At 44.0% G+C, this 16,046-nt stretch overlaps 1 protein-coding gene across 1 annotated transcript in view; it reads right to left on the bottom strand.

The window, feature by feature from the left end:
- The window catches only part of LOC146808487 (transient receptor potential cation channel subfamily M member 2-like), a 1,974,138-nt gene that overhangs the window by 292,069 nt on the left and 1,666,023 nt on the right, over positions 1-16,046 (bottom strand). The window contains exon 23 of the mRNA XM_085623577.1: positions 4,790-4,962. Coding sequence (XP_085479703.1) covers positions 4,790-4,962 — 173 coding nt within the window. The remainder of the gene's footprint in view (positions 1-4,789; positions 4,963-16,046) is intronic.

Genomic DNA, 16,046 nt, shown 5'->3' on the forward strand with positions numbered 1-16,046 from the left:
CACTCACGTCGTATACTTCTACCGACAGAATCGGTGCTGTCCATACTACACTTAATACCAAATTTTGCGGCTTCATGGCCGTCCTGCTCTACCTGGAGGGGATCCTATCTAACTTCCTCCAACACCGACAGCAAGCGCTGTGCGACAGAGTCCCATAGAGTGTGAGACATTCTGCTAAAAACACAGGCAGTATTTAAAGACCACGAGGCCTCACTGGAAGAAGAAAAGAGACTCTAACCACAATTATCCAACCACCTGGAGTCCTTGCTAGGGGCGGTCTACTGGAAGAGCAGAAGGGTCAGCTGATGCATTAGCAGCCTGTATTACCAACCTATTAATGGCGGAATGTCGTAAGAGGCAGGAAGGATCTCCTTGGGCAGGGCGATGCCTGTGACCCATTGTCTAGTCAACAATTCGCCCACTGACAGGTTGTTCCCATGTTCCCAACAATATATCGAAAAGGGACTCATTGTAGGACAGTAACGTGACAACTCCCATATCACCATGATGAAGAACCTGCATCAGAGGATCTTTTATTAGTTATATAGAAGGAAGTATGCAATGAGAAATTGCAGCTGCTCTTCTCAAGACCTCTGAGAAAGAGGAATCTATACTTTGTTGCAATGCCCATAGGAGACGGCAAGTCTGAGACTGGGGGTGACTGCAGACTTCTAGTGCTAGCACCCTCCCCCAGATCAGTCAGCCAGTTATCTTCCAAAGATGGGGGTCAAGAACACCCAGGAGAGTTTGCACCACTTCATCCTCTCCGCCTGCAAAATGAAGATTTCCCACAGGGAAACCCTATAGACACTGAATAGGATCTTAAGTAGATGGATCCACAATGAGCGTTGCAGCCGTCACCACACTCGACGCCGTCTGGCACTGTTATGGTGTTGACTTGACGTTGGAAATAGCAGTGAGATCTACGTCAAGCTGTGCCGGAGCAGCCGCAAGCTGAACAGGCACCGAAGGTGTGAGCCCTAGAGGGCTGTGCAATGGTGCCGTGTCAAATATGCTAACAAATTCAGCGGGCCCGCTGAGACTGAGGCTGAAGCCACCGGCGAGTGTGCAGCTGGGATCCTCCCTGCCTCTTTGGGGTGGGGAAGTCCCACTGTAGTGAAAAAAAATATTCTTTCATCTTGTCGAAGCTTGCCCTGGCTTAACAGTGTTCAGGGGGGTGCTGGCTGCCTGAGAACCTCGGAAACCGGCGGGGGCGAGGAGACGTCCAACTTATGTTTAGAGCATTGAATCTTTGCCGCTTTGTGGGACGGCGATGGCTCCTCACCTGAGCGACTCCTCAACCTGTCTCTCAGCTTCGGGGAACATGAATGATGCCATGATTCATCCGAAAGCAGTGGCGCTAGGAGTTCCATATGGAGTTCCTTCACTGTTCCTAACAAGAAAAGAAAAGAGGTAGGGTCCAATAAAGGCCCTAATTCCACTCCAGATCCATGATGTATGCGCAGAAAAGAAGGAGCTGATGTCGGCACATAGGCAGAGAGGTTATATGGACTCTGCTGACATCACATCCGGGGATGTCATCACTGCGGAGTCAATCGATGCCCTCTGCCGGCACGCGGACGTACTGTGGGGAAAAAAGTTTACGGATCCAGTCTGGTCTATCAGATTCAATACTTAGTGCCGAACTTCATTTAAGCATTCTTTTACAAATATCAATACTTTGAAGTTCAAACAAAATACACACTTAGTGCAATGTTTTAAATGAGCAATGTTACCCCATAGGAGGAAAACAAAATGTAATTTCATAGGTAAGTACTTTACTCACAAACCCAGTCTTTGGGGATTAAGATCAGCACAGGGAAAGGATCAAGTGAGAACCAAGACTGCACCACCAGTGGCACTTGGGCAGCAGGCTGAAGAGTTCAGATTCAAAGTCGGGTACCCAATGTTAACCAATGGAGCCAGGGGGCATTCAAAGTTGTGCTAATTACAGGTAAGTAAAGTAGAGTTGGAGGTCAACCTCCGGGATTTAGGTCAAGCACTAGGGGGTGGGACACAAGGAAGTACCAAACATACAGATTCAGTGGCACAGGGGTGGCCAAGTGCAGAATGCCACCACATCGTTGGGTGTCTAATGCAAATTAAAGCAGGACGACGGTCTCAAACAAAGGCTCCAGGCTTGGACCAGAAAGCTGGATGAAGGAAACTGGTGGATAGGCAGGTCAGTACAGATGTTGAAGGTCACCTGGACACCATTGATTAGGCTCTGCAATACCTGGGGGCTGCAGGTGCATGGGTGTCTTTGGATGTCCAAAAGTCCATATCGGAGCCGGTCGTGGTTTGAGGGTCCTTCGTGTTGAGGCTGCAGGTGTCATGGTGCAGTCCAGTAGGAGTCAGCTCATGCTGGACATGGGCTCTGGATCACTGTGGAACCTCTCTGGGACTGGTGGGCCACTTGGACTCAGGTTGAAGGTGTTGGGTGCAGTGGTAGATCAAGAAGCAGGATTCCCTGGTTCCACAGGTCACAAAGGCCTTTCTTGAAGTTTCTTCTTGAATAGGGCCGCTGTTCTTGGGAGTTCTAGTCCTTTTTGAAGGCAGCAGTCCTTGCAGAGGATTTTGGAAACTGCTGGGTTGCGGGACAAGCCATCAGTTATCGCAGGATCTTTGACGGCTAGAGACATGCCAGTAGGTCTGGGGCAAACCCAGTGGGTGTTTTCAGTTTTCTTCGGCTGCACGGCTCTTCTTTGACCTCTTCTTTCGTAGGTCAATAGGAACTTAGGATAAGGTTCAGGGGGGCCCCTAAATACTAAATGTAAGGGTATTACAGGGGCTGGAAGGTAGTAGCCAATGGGCTACTTAACTTTAGGGTGAGTACAACATTTATGTGTTTACTCCCTTTGTGGAGGAGGCATACCCCTAATCCTATTGGCTGAAATCCTCAACATTAATATGAAGGATTTTCAAAGGAGGGAATCACTTCAGCTCAGGACACCTTAGGGGTGGTCCTGGCTGAAAAGAGTCACACCTATCCTGCTTACTAATTTTCCCACCGACCTTGCTTCCAAAAGTGGGGCTTAGTCAGGAGGGTAGGCATCTCCACTAGCTGGAGAAAACTTGGATATCATAGCAAAGGGCAGGAAGCTTTTGAGGTTCACCACCCTTCAATGCTGTCCCTGCTTGGGAGTAGGTATGAAGCACCTACATCCAGAGCAGGCTTGGCATTTGACCCACAAGCACATAAAGATTGCACTTCAGGGGGTCAGAAATATGTCTAGAAGTGGCAAGCTGGTGCAGACCAGTCAGGTATACACTAGTGGTTTGGTAGATTTTCAGGGGGCATCTATGAGGTGCCCTCTGAGAGCATTTATTAATGAATCCAACACTGCAATCGGTGTGGGATCATTAAACTGGGTTGTTTGGTAATAAACAACTTGGAATTCAGTGATACCATCATTGAGCTGTGGAACTCGTATTCACAAGCTCCCAGCCCATATACTTGGTACGGCTTTACTATGCATTAGTAATGTCTAAGAATAGACTTAGACACTATCGGGGCCCTGGCTTAGGGCTGCAAGGCCTGCTGTAGAGGTGCCTTATCTATGCCTCTTGCAGTGGTGGCAGGCCTGGCACACAGGGATGTGTGCCAGGTCGACTCTAAACCAAAACACACAGGCTGCAGTAGCTTGCTGCATGTGTTTGGTGAGGGGTCTCTTAGGGTGGCATAATGCATGCTGCAGCCCTTAGGGACACTCTCAGGTCACAATGACCTTGGTTCCATTGGTACCTTTTACAAGGGGGCCAATATGTGGGCCAGAGCCAGAGGTGTGTCAATTGTGGAAACAAGAGTACAGTTTTAGGAAAGAACGCAGGTACTGGCAACCTGGTTAGCAGGAACCCAGTGCACATTCAGTCAAAGATGCAACAGAGTCAGGCTTAATGTGTGGGTAACCATGCAAAAGGGGTGCTTTACTACACTATTTATTCAAAAACTCCTTTTTCCCTATCTCAATGATTTCTCATTGCTGTATATAGTAGAATAACTATTCCATTTTAACAGGTTGTGGTATAACTAATTTAGGGTTCCTGTGCTCTTATGAGTTAGGTGCCATATATCCTATGTAGACAAACACATAATATTTCAACAAAGAGAAATGAGTAATTTTCCACAGGTATATAATGTCAGCACCCATATATAGGTGGTCTGTGTTGTAGGTAGGACTATATTGTAGCTAGGACTTTGTTGTGTTGTTACATTATTCATGCACCTATTATGGAACTTCAGCAATGTCAATGACTGTGATACCATCAGCATTAAGGTCATCAGACATCACTTCCTGTGAAGATTTAGAATGTCATATGATGTCACTTACTTTGACATCATTAAGGCCATAGGATGTGTGGACTCACTTCCGATACCCAAGGTATTTTGGGGAATCGACATCCATGGGAAAAAAGCCTCCAGCGCTGAATGTGACACTAGAAATCTCTGAGGAGAGGACGTGAAGGAGGAAGTTCACATGACGCAGAAGTGGAGGTAGGCAAAGGATCAGATAAGACCATTAAAAAATGTACACTTCACTCATAATAAGAGGAGAGGATGTGGAAAGGCAAGGTCACATAATACAGAAGAGAAGGTAGTTAGAGGATCAGAAGTGACGGAATTGAAAAAATGTACTCTTTACTCACTGAGATATGAGAGGGGGCAAACAAAGGATCCATGGAGATGTCAGATGACACATCATTGATAAATGTGCACTCACTAAGAGAGAATATGTGGTAGACAAAGGATCATATAATACAGAATTGAAGAAATGTGCCCTTTACTCACCCAAGTCTCCATTTTTCTTCTTCGATATACATTTTTTGACCATGCGATACAGGTGGTTTAAGAGGATTAGCGGCGGTGGGAAAGGAGGTCGTTTGCTGTATTCCGCGATCAGCTTATGGCGCTGGAACTTCCAGATCTGTTCGGTATTGTCTTGCACTTCAGGTACGGTTTGGCTGAGAGCGCAATTAGTAAAATACAAAAAGTTATATGGCGGCATGCATTTTAAAAGGAACAACACAGCAAAACAATGAAAAGAAGTATAAAATCAACACCTACCGTAGACTAGAAAAAGGTAAAGTAATCACTTTTGGAGAGGAAGAATGAGTGCACTAGAAAAGTCAATCAAATTAGCAAGAATTAAGAATACAGATGGGAAAGAGAAAATAGCTGGCAGAAAAATAACCAAAGGAATTGGAAAACATGTAAGGGACAAGTAAGCAAAAAAGAACAACAGCTGAGCAATGCTGTCACTTACTCTGATTATGAATGCACTGCACTAAACCTGAGGAAAATGTAGGGGTGTAGCAGCCAAATCTTGCCACACGTGGCTTAAGGACAACTTTAAATGGGGTCAGCGCAGGGTTTGCAATTCATGTGAGAATATACACCATTAGATTAGGCTGAATATACTATTTTAAGTAGATCTACATGAAGCTTTCCAACCTGTTCAGTGAAAGTGTAGGGCCTGATCTAGACTTTGGTAGGCAGAGATAAATCCATCAGTATGGCAGAGTGCTTTACTTCCACCATACCGAGGGTCCTCTGCCCGCCAAACTTAGAAATGTCAAAATAATGGTACGCCCTTCAAACTTTTAACATGTTTTTGTATTTTCAAAAACAAAATCCTCCACTGTGGTCTTTGATGATGTGGGGGTAATTCTCAGCTTGGTTTTCATTGTCACCTACCACCACGTTTTACCAGGTTAAATCGTTTAATATGCCATCAATGGAGACAAAGCATTCTTTGTCGCTGACATACTTAAAGGTCCGCCCATCCGCAAATTGGGCAGGAGGACCTTCAGTTTGGTGGAGAGGGTACTGTGTCACCATTGCAATGGTGTACATTCTCCGCCAAACTCTAAGGGTCTTATTTAAATCTCAGTGGATGGAATACTCCGTCAGAAACGTGACGGATATCCCGTCCGCCGAATTACGATCTCAATAGGATATAATGGGATCATTATACAGTGGACAGGATCTCCCTCACCTTTGTGACAGTATTCACTGCCACAAAGATCTAAATTAAGCCTTAAGTTGGCCCCTAAGTCAGGTATTCATATGGACTGACAAAGGTAAGAGAGCAGACAACATGTTAGATAATGCTTGCCTGATCCACAATTCATTTGAGCAGAAAACTAAATATTGGTTAAAAATGTACTTAAGGGAGGCACATTGTGGATCTAACCAGCCCAATGGTAATGGGGCATTGGTGTCCATCCACTGTTTGCACACCTTGGTGTGGCTTTTCTTAACCCTTGTATGATGCTTGCTCTGGACTTATCTCTGTGAGGGTCTCCTGGCTATAATCATTTTCTGCTACAACTGAACATGTTACAGTCTCTGAGTGCTGCTCCCTTCCCCCACCCCTGCTTATTCTAAGCAGCTACTCTCAAGGGGTGGGCCATACTGGCCTCAACAAGGTGGAAGGTCTTCAGTTTCTGAATATGCTCGACCCATGGAGAGAAGCAACATTTCTAGAACCCCTGTTCCTTTCTGAAACAACATCCCGACTCCAGTCCTTTTAGAAAATAACTAGTGTGTGTGGCCTCAATTAAAAAAGGTAAGGAATCTACATCTAGAAGTCTCTATCAGATCAACCTTGGTTTAAACATTAACTCAACTATAATCCTATAGTTGTGAATAGTTCTTACTTTCAGCCAGAGGAATGAATGAAATCATCTAAATATGGTTATTCACGACAACTAGGCTACAGTATTGGGGGAAACACTTTTACACTGCTGTGACCACTAGGGGAAGTGCTCACTTCTCTGGTGTTTTCTTACCTTCCCCTCAGGCTCTAGAGAAACTAAATGAAGCAACCAAATTGCCTTTGTTGGGGTTTCCTGCCCTCATCAGCCTTTCTTGTGTCTCTGCAGATCCAATTGCCACATTCACTGTCAGCGTTGGGTTTCTGCCATGGCATGGTATTCAGAGCTGCAATGACACAGCTCTCAAACAGCCTGTCAGCTGAGTAACGGCTCTCAACTCCATAAAGAGAGCAATGAATACTGCTTCACCTGGTAGACGGCGGGAAGTCACAGAGAGTTGTAAGAGTGGGTGGCAAAAAGCCATTTATTATTTTTTACTATATTTGAGCAAAGCAAGAATTTGCTACAGAGAGGATGGTATGGGTGGTAGAGCACGACACTTGGGCATAGAAGAGGTGTGATGGAACAGAGGAATGATAGGGTGTAAGAAGGCCACATTGTTTTTATAGTTTGGCGGGGAGAAAAGGGGGAAGTAAATATAGAAGGTTTTATTTCTGAAAAGTGTTGTATAGCTGCATGAAAATAGTGATGCAACACTTTCCAGTGTGCCCAACTTGCGACACCGTGAATGCCTCGTATTTACTCAATGGCGCTCCATGTCGCAAGGAGTTACAGATACGTCAGGAATCCTGACGTATCTGTATGCGCTAAAGTGGTGCATTTCTGGGGTGTGTCTGAAAACAGAGGCAACTCCAGCAATGTGTCCTTTCACATGGGGCAAGCCCCAGGCGAAAGGGCCTGCGTCACTCTTATGCCTGCTTCAAGCAGGCAAAAGGTTTTGATGCAAGTGGTGTCGTGAAAGTGTTGCAGTGAAATCTCATAGATTCCTCTGCAACATATTAACAAGCATTTTTTTGGGGGGTAATGCCCACCGTACATACATTATACATTTGTTAAAGATTGCAGGTATCGCTGTTAGCATGAGCTGAAAGCCATTTTGTACTTGGCAGCCATCTTAGTTAGCCATGTGCTCGCCATGTGCTTTCTCCCTCTTCCAGAGCCTTGCACATGCTCAGAAAGGTCTAGCTGTCAGAATGCATCTACTCATATGTTATAACTGTCAGGCTATTCTTGCTGATATAAGGAGAAATGTCTCCCCTCCCACTTTGTTGAGCAAGCAAATTCTGTAGACCCATATTATTCAAAAAAGCATGCTTGTATGTGCCAGGACCTCCCCTTGGTTTTATGCTGACTATGTAACCTATGCATATATAAGGCCCCTGTTCTCTGTACTCCTTAGAATGCCTCCTACAGTGCCCTAAGGGTACTGTGTGACGCAATCTCCCTCATGCGAGGTTAATATATGCATTGTTTTTATATTACAGCTTCTGTGGCAATTTCTCCTCTGTTGGTTTAAAGGACCAGGTGTACCAGTGAACCCTTTAAAAGGTTTTTATTTCTTAAAAATGGCGCCCAAACATGGACCTCATCAGAGAAGCGGCAATCCAAGGGAGTGGTCTTGATGGGAGACAGGAATCTACTGAGGAGGACAGGACAGGAATCTACTAAGGAGGTACCCTGCACATGGAGATTCTCTGTCTTTGCAGCCCGGTATATTTCTGGTCTCCCTGATCTGATCCTCCAACTGTTTGCCGCTCCCGACTGAGAACTTTTTTTGGCATGAGTATTATAAAAACGACTGTTAGGTCATTCAGAACTTGGCAGTGAGAGGTTGGAGATTTGTGCTTGGAAAGGTCGTCGACATGTGACTTGTTTTGTTTGGCCAAAGACTTTGGAACTTGGAAATATATGGATTGCAATTTGTGTGGGCAGGTAATGAGGAGATTTTTCTCTAAATTGTGAAAACTTGAACGGCACACATTAAGTTAAGTTCTACTTTGTGTATAATATTGTATATGCTGCAATATTATTGGCATGCCTGTTTCAAGCGCACATCGAAGAATGTGCCGCTTTCTTGGAAGTATCAATGTGAATCTTGAATTAACTCAGCTGGTTACCCTAGAGGGGATACCTAAATAGGTTTAGGTATATTACACAAAGGAATTTCTTCCTTGGTGACTAAGTACACCATGGAACTAAATATGTACATAAAAAGGATCCTTGTCTGTGCACTTAGTAATATTCATAAGTGTTTTTATGCAGAGCGCTTTTTGAGTGTTCTACCAGCGAAATTGGCAAATTTGGTGTATTTTGGCTTTTTGAACATGGAACAGTCTTTTGGGCTGTTTTTGTGCAGTCTTTTGGACTACTTTTGAGAGCTTATCTTGTAAATATGACTTACAATTAGTATTTACAAAGTTTGGTTTAACCTCTTCAGTGCCCATGACGAGATAGTCTCGTCATGGAGCACGGTTGCGCTGTGCCCATGACAAGACTATCTCGTCATGGACCCCGCCCGCTAATGTAATGCCCGGCACAGGGCAGGGAAAGGGCGGGGCACTGAAGGGGTTAAGTACAGTCTGTGGACTGTCTTTTGTTTCGGTCCTGTGTGTTGATTTGTGGGATGATTGTGTGTTTGAATGTCTATGTGATTTGTGATTTGACACAGTTATTACTTGTGTGAGTAAGTAGCGATTGCGCTCTTTGTGTAAGAATGGCTAGCCTAAAGCTTGCTGTATTGTGTGTTCTGAATGTATGACCCCCTTCTGAAAATGTCTGGAATGAGCTCAATGTGTTTTGTATCATCATTCTGTTGTGCAAAATGTCATTGAATTCATTTCATTTTTTTTTAAATCCAGAAATGAAATTATGTAACATATGCTAAATAGCTGCACACTACCACCATTAACATTGACAAAGTAAGGAACTATAGATATGTGCAACTTGCCACAATGCTAAAGATAAATTAGAATTTACATTCAATAGGAATAACATAGACTTCATAGAAAGGAAGAAAAACAAAATGTTGTACTTTGCAATAACTAGGACTAAAATACGAAATGTTACAGCATTGTCCTTAGATACATTGCATTAGATATTAAAAGGCATTCACATCATCTGAGTGAGTTGCTGAAATAAACATGACATTATCAAACAATAGATTTTGATGGGCTTGAAATGCCTGACTTTTAAATAGACTGTCACCGTACTTACTTTCAACACTAGAAAAAAAACAGCTTTCAAACGTGTAAAGTGACGCCTGCTGGTCAAGAGCACAGCTGTGTCAACAATACATGGTCTCAAGCCACAAGGAAACTGCTTGGTCAACTAGATTTTAAATTAGTGCAAACACGGTATAAAGGCGTGCATTAAAGACTGCTGATTTTAAAAGTTAAAAAAGATAGTTTCATTATTTTGGATAACAGAGAAAAGGTTAAAAGGGATTTTCTTTCTTATTTCCTTTTTAATAAGCACATCCGTATTATATTCTGGTCTTCTCCTTCTTCCTGCTGCTCAGCCTGTGTGTGTGTGATGTCATCGGAATGTTCGTGAATGCATGGTTTGAAGTGAGATGGGCTGAGCAGCTGGATGTTGCTCCCGGTGGGGCCTTCTTCACCATCTATCTTATTTCTAATAAACCTTCTTAAATTATACCTACGGCTCCTGGATTACTTACCTACCAGAGTACTTTCATCAATGTAACAGTGGCGACGATTGGAAGTAAAGAACCATCCGAAAACCTAAGGAACTGATGAAACTGCGCCTAAGTGAAGCAAGCTGAGCCTGAAAAACAAAGCTAATCCACGCCTTGGATGCCCCACCGGTGTCTTTTATAACAGACAGCCTACAGAGGTATGGTTTAGGCTTTGGAAGTTGTGTGGCTCAATTGATTTGTAACCTGTTTTGCCTATTGACATTTTCAACTTCAACAAAAAAAAAATCTCATAAGTATTTGACAAAGGGTGGCCTTAATCAGAAATCCACCAACATTGGACTTTTGGCTGCTTACTGCTGTAGCGATTCTAAATGCCAAAATACACTGCGCAAATTGTTGTCCTGAGCTTGGAACAGTGGATGCCTATTCTACCTGCCTTGTTTTCAAAGAGCCTGAATTAAAGTCATTTGCCTAGGGCATTTTACTTTTCCTTCATCAACGGATTTTGCTCATAAACATCGTTATGCCTATATACATGTGGGAAGCACACATGGATTTTATCATATTTTGCTGCATGAACTCTCTACTTTTTTGTGTGTTTCATCAACATGGGGCATTGTTTCCGTTTCTTTCCTTCATTTAATTCGCCGCAGACAGGCCAAATATTTGGGAGACGCCTTGCAAATACCGGTGTTGACACCCCACGGCTGTTGTTTTAGAGGCCGTCCAAGTGTTTAACTGTGAGTGTTTCGTGAAAAACAGTAGTGCTCAGTTAAAATCTTTCAAAACGGTGCAATATTTTTAAAAAATGGAGGTGCGTGCTAAGCACAGTTCGCGCGCCCTTACCTGCTCTACACTAACCATACGCTCGACCTGGTATCTTCTTTGACGTCGCAGCCATTCCACCACTATTACATTGCCGATTGACGTCGTCACTCTTAGACGTGCCTTGAGCCACCCGACGTGCGTTCATTCAGCGTGCCGCCATTTTGAGCTAGACATCAGTGAAGCATTGAGCTCCACTGAGTAGTGTGCCAAAACCGTGTGAGCGGCAATGTTGCCTATTGCGAGGGATGTCAATGAACAGCAATGAGCGCTGTATACATGAGCGCTGTATACTTTCAGTCAGCTAACCTACGCTCCGATCCATGGTACTTCTGCCTCATGTTTGCTGCAAAGGAATTCCACGCGATGTGTGGCGTGAAAATAGACAAGAGATGAGGTTTCTGTCAATTTGGTTTTACCTAGGAGATCGCAACATACCTAATTCATCTTATAACAATGTGAGAAACTGTTACATTTTTAAATTTTGAGTCAACACTGCCCTCTGTTGCATTTTGATGGATCCTACTGAGTTTTGTTTCAACTTATTTACTGGTGAGATTTTATTCGAGCAACTTGTTCATTGACGACAACGGTGACGACTTTCTTTATTTTAGTTTATTGTGTTTATAGGTATGGTGCGAAACATAGTGTAAAATATGCACTGATAATGTATATTGTACCATGGTCTGGCAAAAGCTATTTAATGTGTATTTGATCATTTCTTGTTATGGCAGTGGTTTGATCAATCACCAAATACATGTAAGTATTGGCAGCCACTGTGATATGCATGTCGAGTATTTTCTAGGTTATGCGTGAGTGCAGATCTGTAACAAAACTGGCACTGTTTAATATCCTAGTACCATGATGTTCATTTGGTTAGTGTGGGCATCTGCATTTAGCTGGTCACAATGTCTTTATTTTGTTTTATTTTGGGGTGCCAGTTACCCTTTAAAGTGTGTCATGTGTTTTGGGTAGGCGTGCGTTTCAGGGAGTCAAGTATCCTGTGAGCGCTGGGGAGTCATGTACCCCTTAAAGTGGTTTTGCATAGGTGTGCGTTTCGGGGGTCAAATACCCTTTAAAGTGTATTAAGTGTTTTTTTCTAGGCGTGTGTTCGGGAGTCATGTATCTTGTGAGCGCTGGGGAGTCATGTACCCCTTAAAGTGGTTTTGCCTAGGTGTTCGTGTCGGTGGTCAAATACCCTTTAAAGTGTATTAAGTGTTTTGTCTAGGCGTGCGTTTCTGGGTATCATGTATCCTGTGAACGTTGGGGAGTCATGTACCCCTTAAAGTGTGTTTGGCCTAGGCGTGCGGTTTGGGGGTCAATTTCCCTTTAAAGTGTGTTGTTGTTTTGTCTAGGTGCGTTTTGGGAAGTCGCGTACCCTGTGCGCTGGGGGTCAAGTACCTTTTAAAGTGTGTTTTGTCTTAATATATATATTTGAATAGTCATTTAACCTACGTGTTTGAGGAGTCTTATACCCCATGCTATGGTGTTTGGTTTAGAAATGCTGCGTTCCTGTCCTGGTTATTCTAGGGCCGCCATTTCTTTTAGTTTCGGTTACCTGCTTATCGCTGTTTGTGCTGGTCTGGCCAACTGGCATGATTTGTGATATTTTGGGTATTTTTGGTTAGGATGAGGGATGGTGGTTAAGTGATGTTCTTGTGTGTCAGCTTGAACTGTTGAATTGTATGGTCATGTGTGTTTTTGCATTAGTTAATATCGGATGAGTCGTCATGTGGGATTTCTGCATTGAGTTGTTGGATTGTATTGTCATGTATTGTTTTTGCATTGGGTTTGTGCTAGGTGAAATTGTGCCTCTCTTCATGTTTTGTGCGAGATGTGATGTTCTAACTTTCTTTTGAATTTAGTGTGAGTGGTGTTTTGTTTTGTGGTGTGATACTACTAATCATGCCTTTTTAAATTATTCACCACGGTTTGAGTTCTTACATTGTGCTGTATTGCTATTTCAAAATGTTATGTATAGTCATTTATACATTCTTGTTATTGCTTATTTGGAATCCTGACCTTGTCATCGTCAGGGCTAATTGTGTTTATTTTTCTTGTATTCTTATGTTTTCATTGTTTAAAGGAGGGAGATGTGTTATATTCTGGTCTTCTCCTTCTTCCTGCTGCTCAGCGTGTGTGTGTGTGATGTCATCGGAATGTTCGTGAATGCATGGTTTGAAGTGAGATGGGCTGAGCAGCTGGATGCTGCTCCCGGTGGGGCCTTCTTTACCATCTATGTTATTTCTAATAAACCTTCTTAAATTCTACCTACGGCTCCTGGATTACTTACCTGCCAGAGTACTTTCATCAATGTAACAGTTCTGATGTTAAATAATAACTGTCCTTTAAAAGTGGCGCAGAATTTTCATATTTCAAGTAAGGATTCTGTGTTTAGGGTGATAAATTAATGCGTTTAAAGGTAATAGGGAAGAATGAGGCTTGCTTTTCATATGTGGAACTATCAAAAGGCTTGGTGTTATTTAAAAAAAAATGCAATTTTGATTATATATTAAAAATATTTATTAAAAATAAGTGCACTAAAATTGTTTTTGATCTCTATCATGTCTAATAATCATACTGTAAACTCCTAGCATCAAAGTTGAATTTAAGTAGCGCTTTACCGCAATGGGGGGAACTAAAATGTGAAAATGTCACTTTACCCAGTCGTACAAACAGTGGCGTAACTAGAGCTTCTGGCGCCCGGGGCTATCTCTCAGATTGCCGCCCATGGCCGGGGGGCAGGGGAAAAAGGACGGCGAGAAGCGGGGGTGGATTGGCAGGGTTTAAGTTACAACGCCACTCTCTACACCACTGCAGGTGAAAGCAAAGGTCGAAGCGGAGGTGCAGCGTGGGTCCACCCACTACTTCCACAGGGTGAACGCTGTCCACCCTGCAAAGAAGTTGGGCCACACAGAAATATGCTGAAATGTCCCATTGTCATTTTCAGACTCCTGGACACATTCAGCAGCACCTGCACATTGTCTGCTTTTCATTCCCATCAGCAACGTGCTAGCAGCGAGGGGGGCTTTTTATCTTCACCTCCAGATGGGCCAAAGATAAAGGCCAAGTTAAGGGGCCATTAGGCCTCCTTTTGATGGAGTGGCCTGGAACCTCACACTTAAATGTAAATGCAAAGGAGGGAAACAAAAGCACACAGCTTGTTATCTCTTCACAGAGGCATGCTTTTGACTTTGTTAGGTCCATTTATGTAAGTGCATGAACTGGAAGAATGTCATATGTGTTAGTCCGTCCAAGTATTTACACACAATTTAAATAGCACTATTTTCATGCAAGTGTGTAAATCAGTGTAGGCGAGTAGGATCTGCTTCACAAGGGTACCCCCACTTTTTGCTGGTGTTTCACTGTTTTTCGACCTTTGTCTGGCTGTGGCCCTGCTAATCTGGACCACAGCCTAGCTGCTTCCTCACTAAAATGGTTTCCATGTACATTAGGTACATATCTAATTGGATTCTGGAGTACCTTATAAGCCCCTAGTATATGGTTTACTATGTACCTGGGGCATAGGTACCTCAGAGGCCTACCAGGGGCTGCAGCATGTATTATGCCAACCCTGGGAAGCACTCCAAAATGACACCACAGGTCTGCTACTGCAGCCTGGGTAAGGGTGTGCTTGTACCCCTTACTGTGGTATAGGCTACCTATCTCACTACCCTGTACAGACACATATAAACCTATAAGCCACTCCTATGGCAGGCCTTGACAATCCTGAAGGCAGAGTGCTTGGTTTTATGTGAGAGGGTGCCCAAGCATGAGCTGAGCCCCTCTGCAGCTTTCGGAAATACTTCCTTATAGCTGGTCTGTGATACAGCCATACCATATACTCTTAAGTGCATTATAACCTTGCGGTAAATGCTAACTTTGGGATGGCTGCATCAAAACATGTTGTGTTTGGTGTCAAACGCTTTAGAATACTACCCCCTGCCAATTCTGGCGGCGGGGGTATCATTCCACCCTTCTAGAAGGCGAGACATGTTCACACTGGCTAAACCCGGTACGACTTTCCTGAGCCCTGGAAACACAAAATGGATGCCTCTGCCACAGACACGGGTCTGGCCTCCTGCTGCTGACCAAAACTCCGACAGGGGAGGCCTGGTGTAACATTCTCTTTAGTCTTTCTTTACTCTCTCTCTTCTTCTCTCTGTTTTCTAGAGTACTTCCTCTCTATGTATTCTGGCTTGTCTCTCTTCAAAGCAACAGCTGTTTCCCTGCGGGTCCTTTGATTGATTACTTCTAATAAAGAAGAATTGCTCTACTTCTGATTCAGAGGTGATTCATACGATTCTACACCTGGACAATAGGTTTCCTGTCGAAGGGAGGTGTGACCACCTACCCAGACAGGTTGATGTGTATTGGGGCTGGGCGGGAGCACTCTCTGGTGCTCTGAAGTCCTGCACTGGGGGCACGTTTGCTGTCCCTGTGCATAGCCCAGTTAAAACCGGTTGCAAAGGCTACCTGCCCCTGCTCTGGTGCAAAACTGGACAAAGCAAATGGGTGTAACCACCCCTCTTTCCAAGCCCACCCAGAGGTGGGGCCTTAGAGTCAGTCCATCCCCTAAACTTACTATAAGTATAGGAATCCAGTCCCTAGGACTTTAGATTACCCTGGATGAAACTCTGCAACACATATCCTGGACCTTCGATGTTCTATCCTGACTAGAAGACTAAAGAAATCTCCCTTGGGGTCAAGGAGTGACTCCCCTGCTTGTCAGGCACCAAAGAAGCAACTGACCGGTCTGCATCGCTGAAGCTCCTGCCGGACGCCGAAGTCTATGCATCACCAGAGGTGGATTTCCAGACTTCCCCAAGGCTACCCTGAGTCCACAGCAAAGCTGAGGCCCGTTCCTATCATAGGTGACGTAGAACCATGACCCCTGGACACCATGATCTTTTGCAGCAACACTATCTTCCTGGACCTCCTTGAAGTT

Source organism: Triturus cristatus, chromosome 8 (assembly GCF_964204655.1).
Source record: "Triturus cristatus chromosome 8, aTriCri1.1, whole genome shotgun sequence".
Taxonomy (NCBI): Eukaryota; Metazoa; Chordata; class Amphibia; order Caudata; family Salamandridae; genus Triturus; species Triturus cristatus.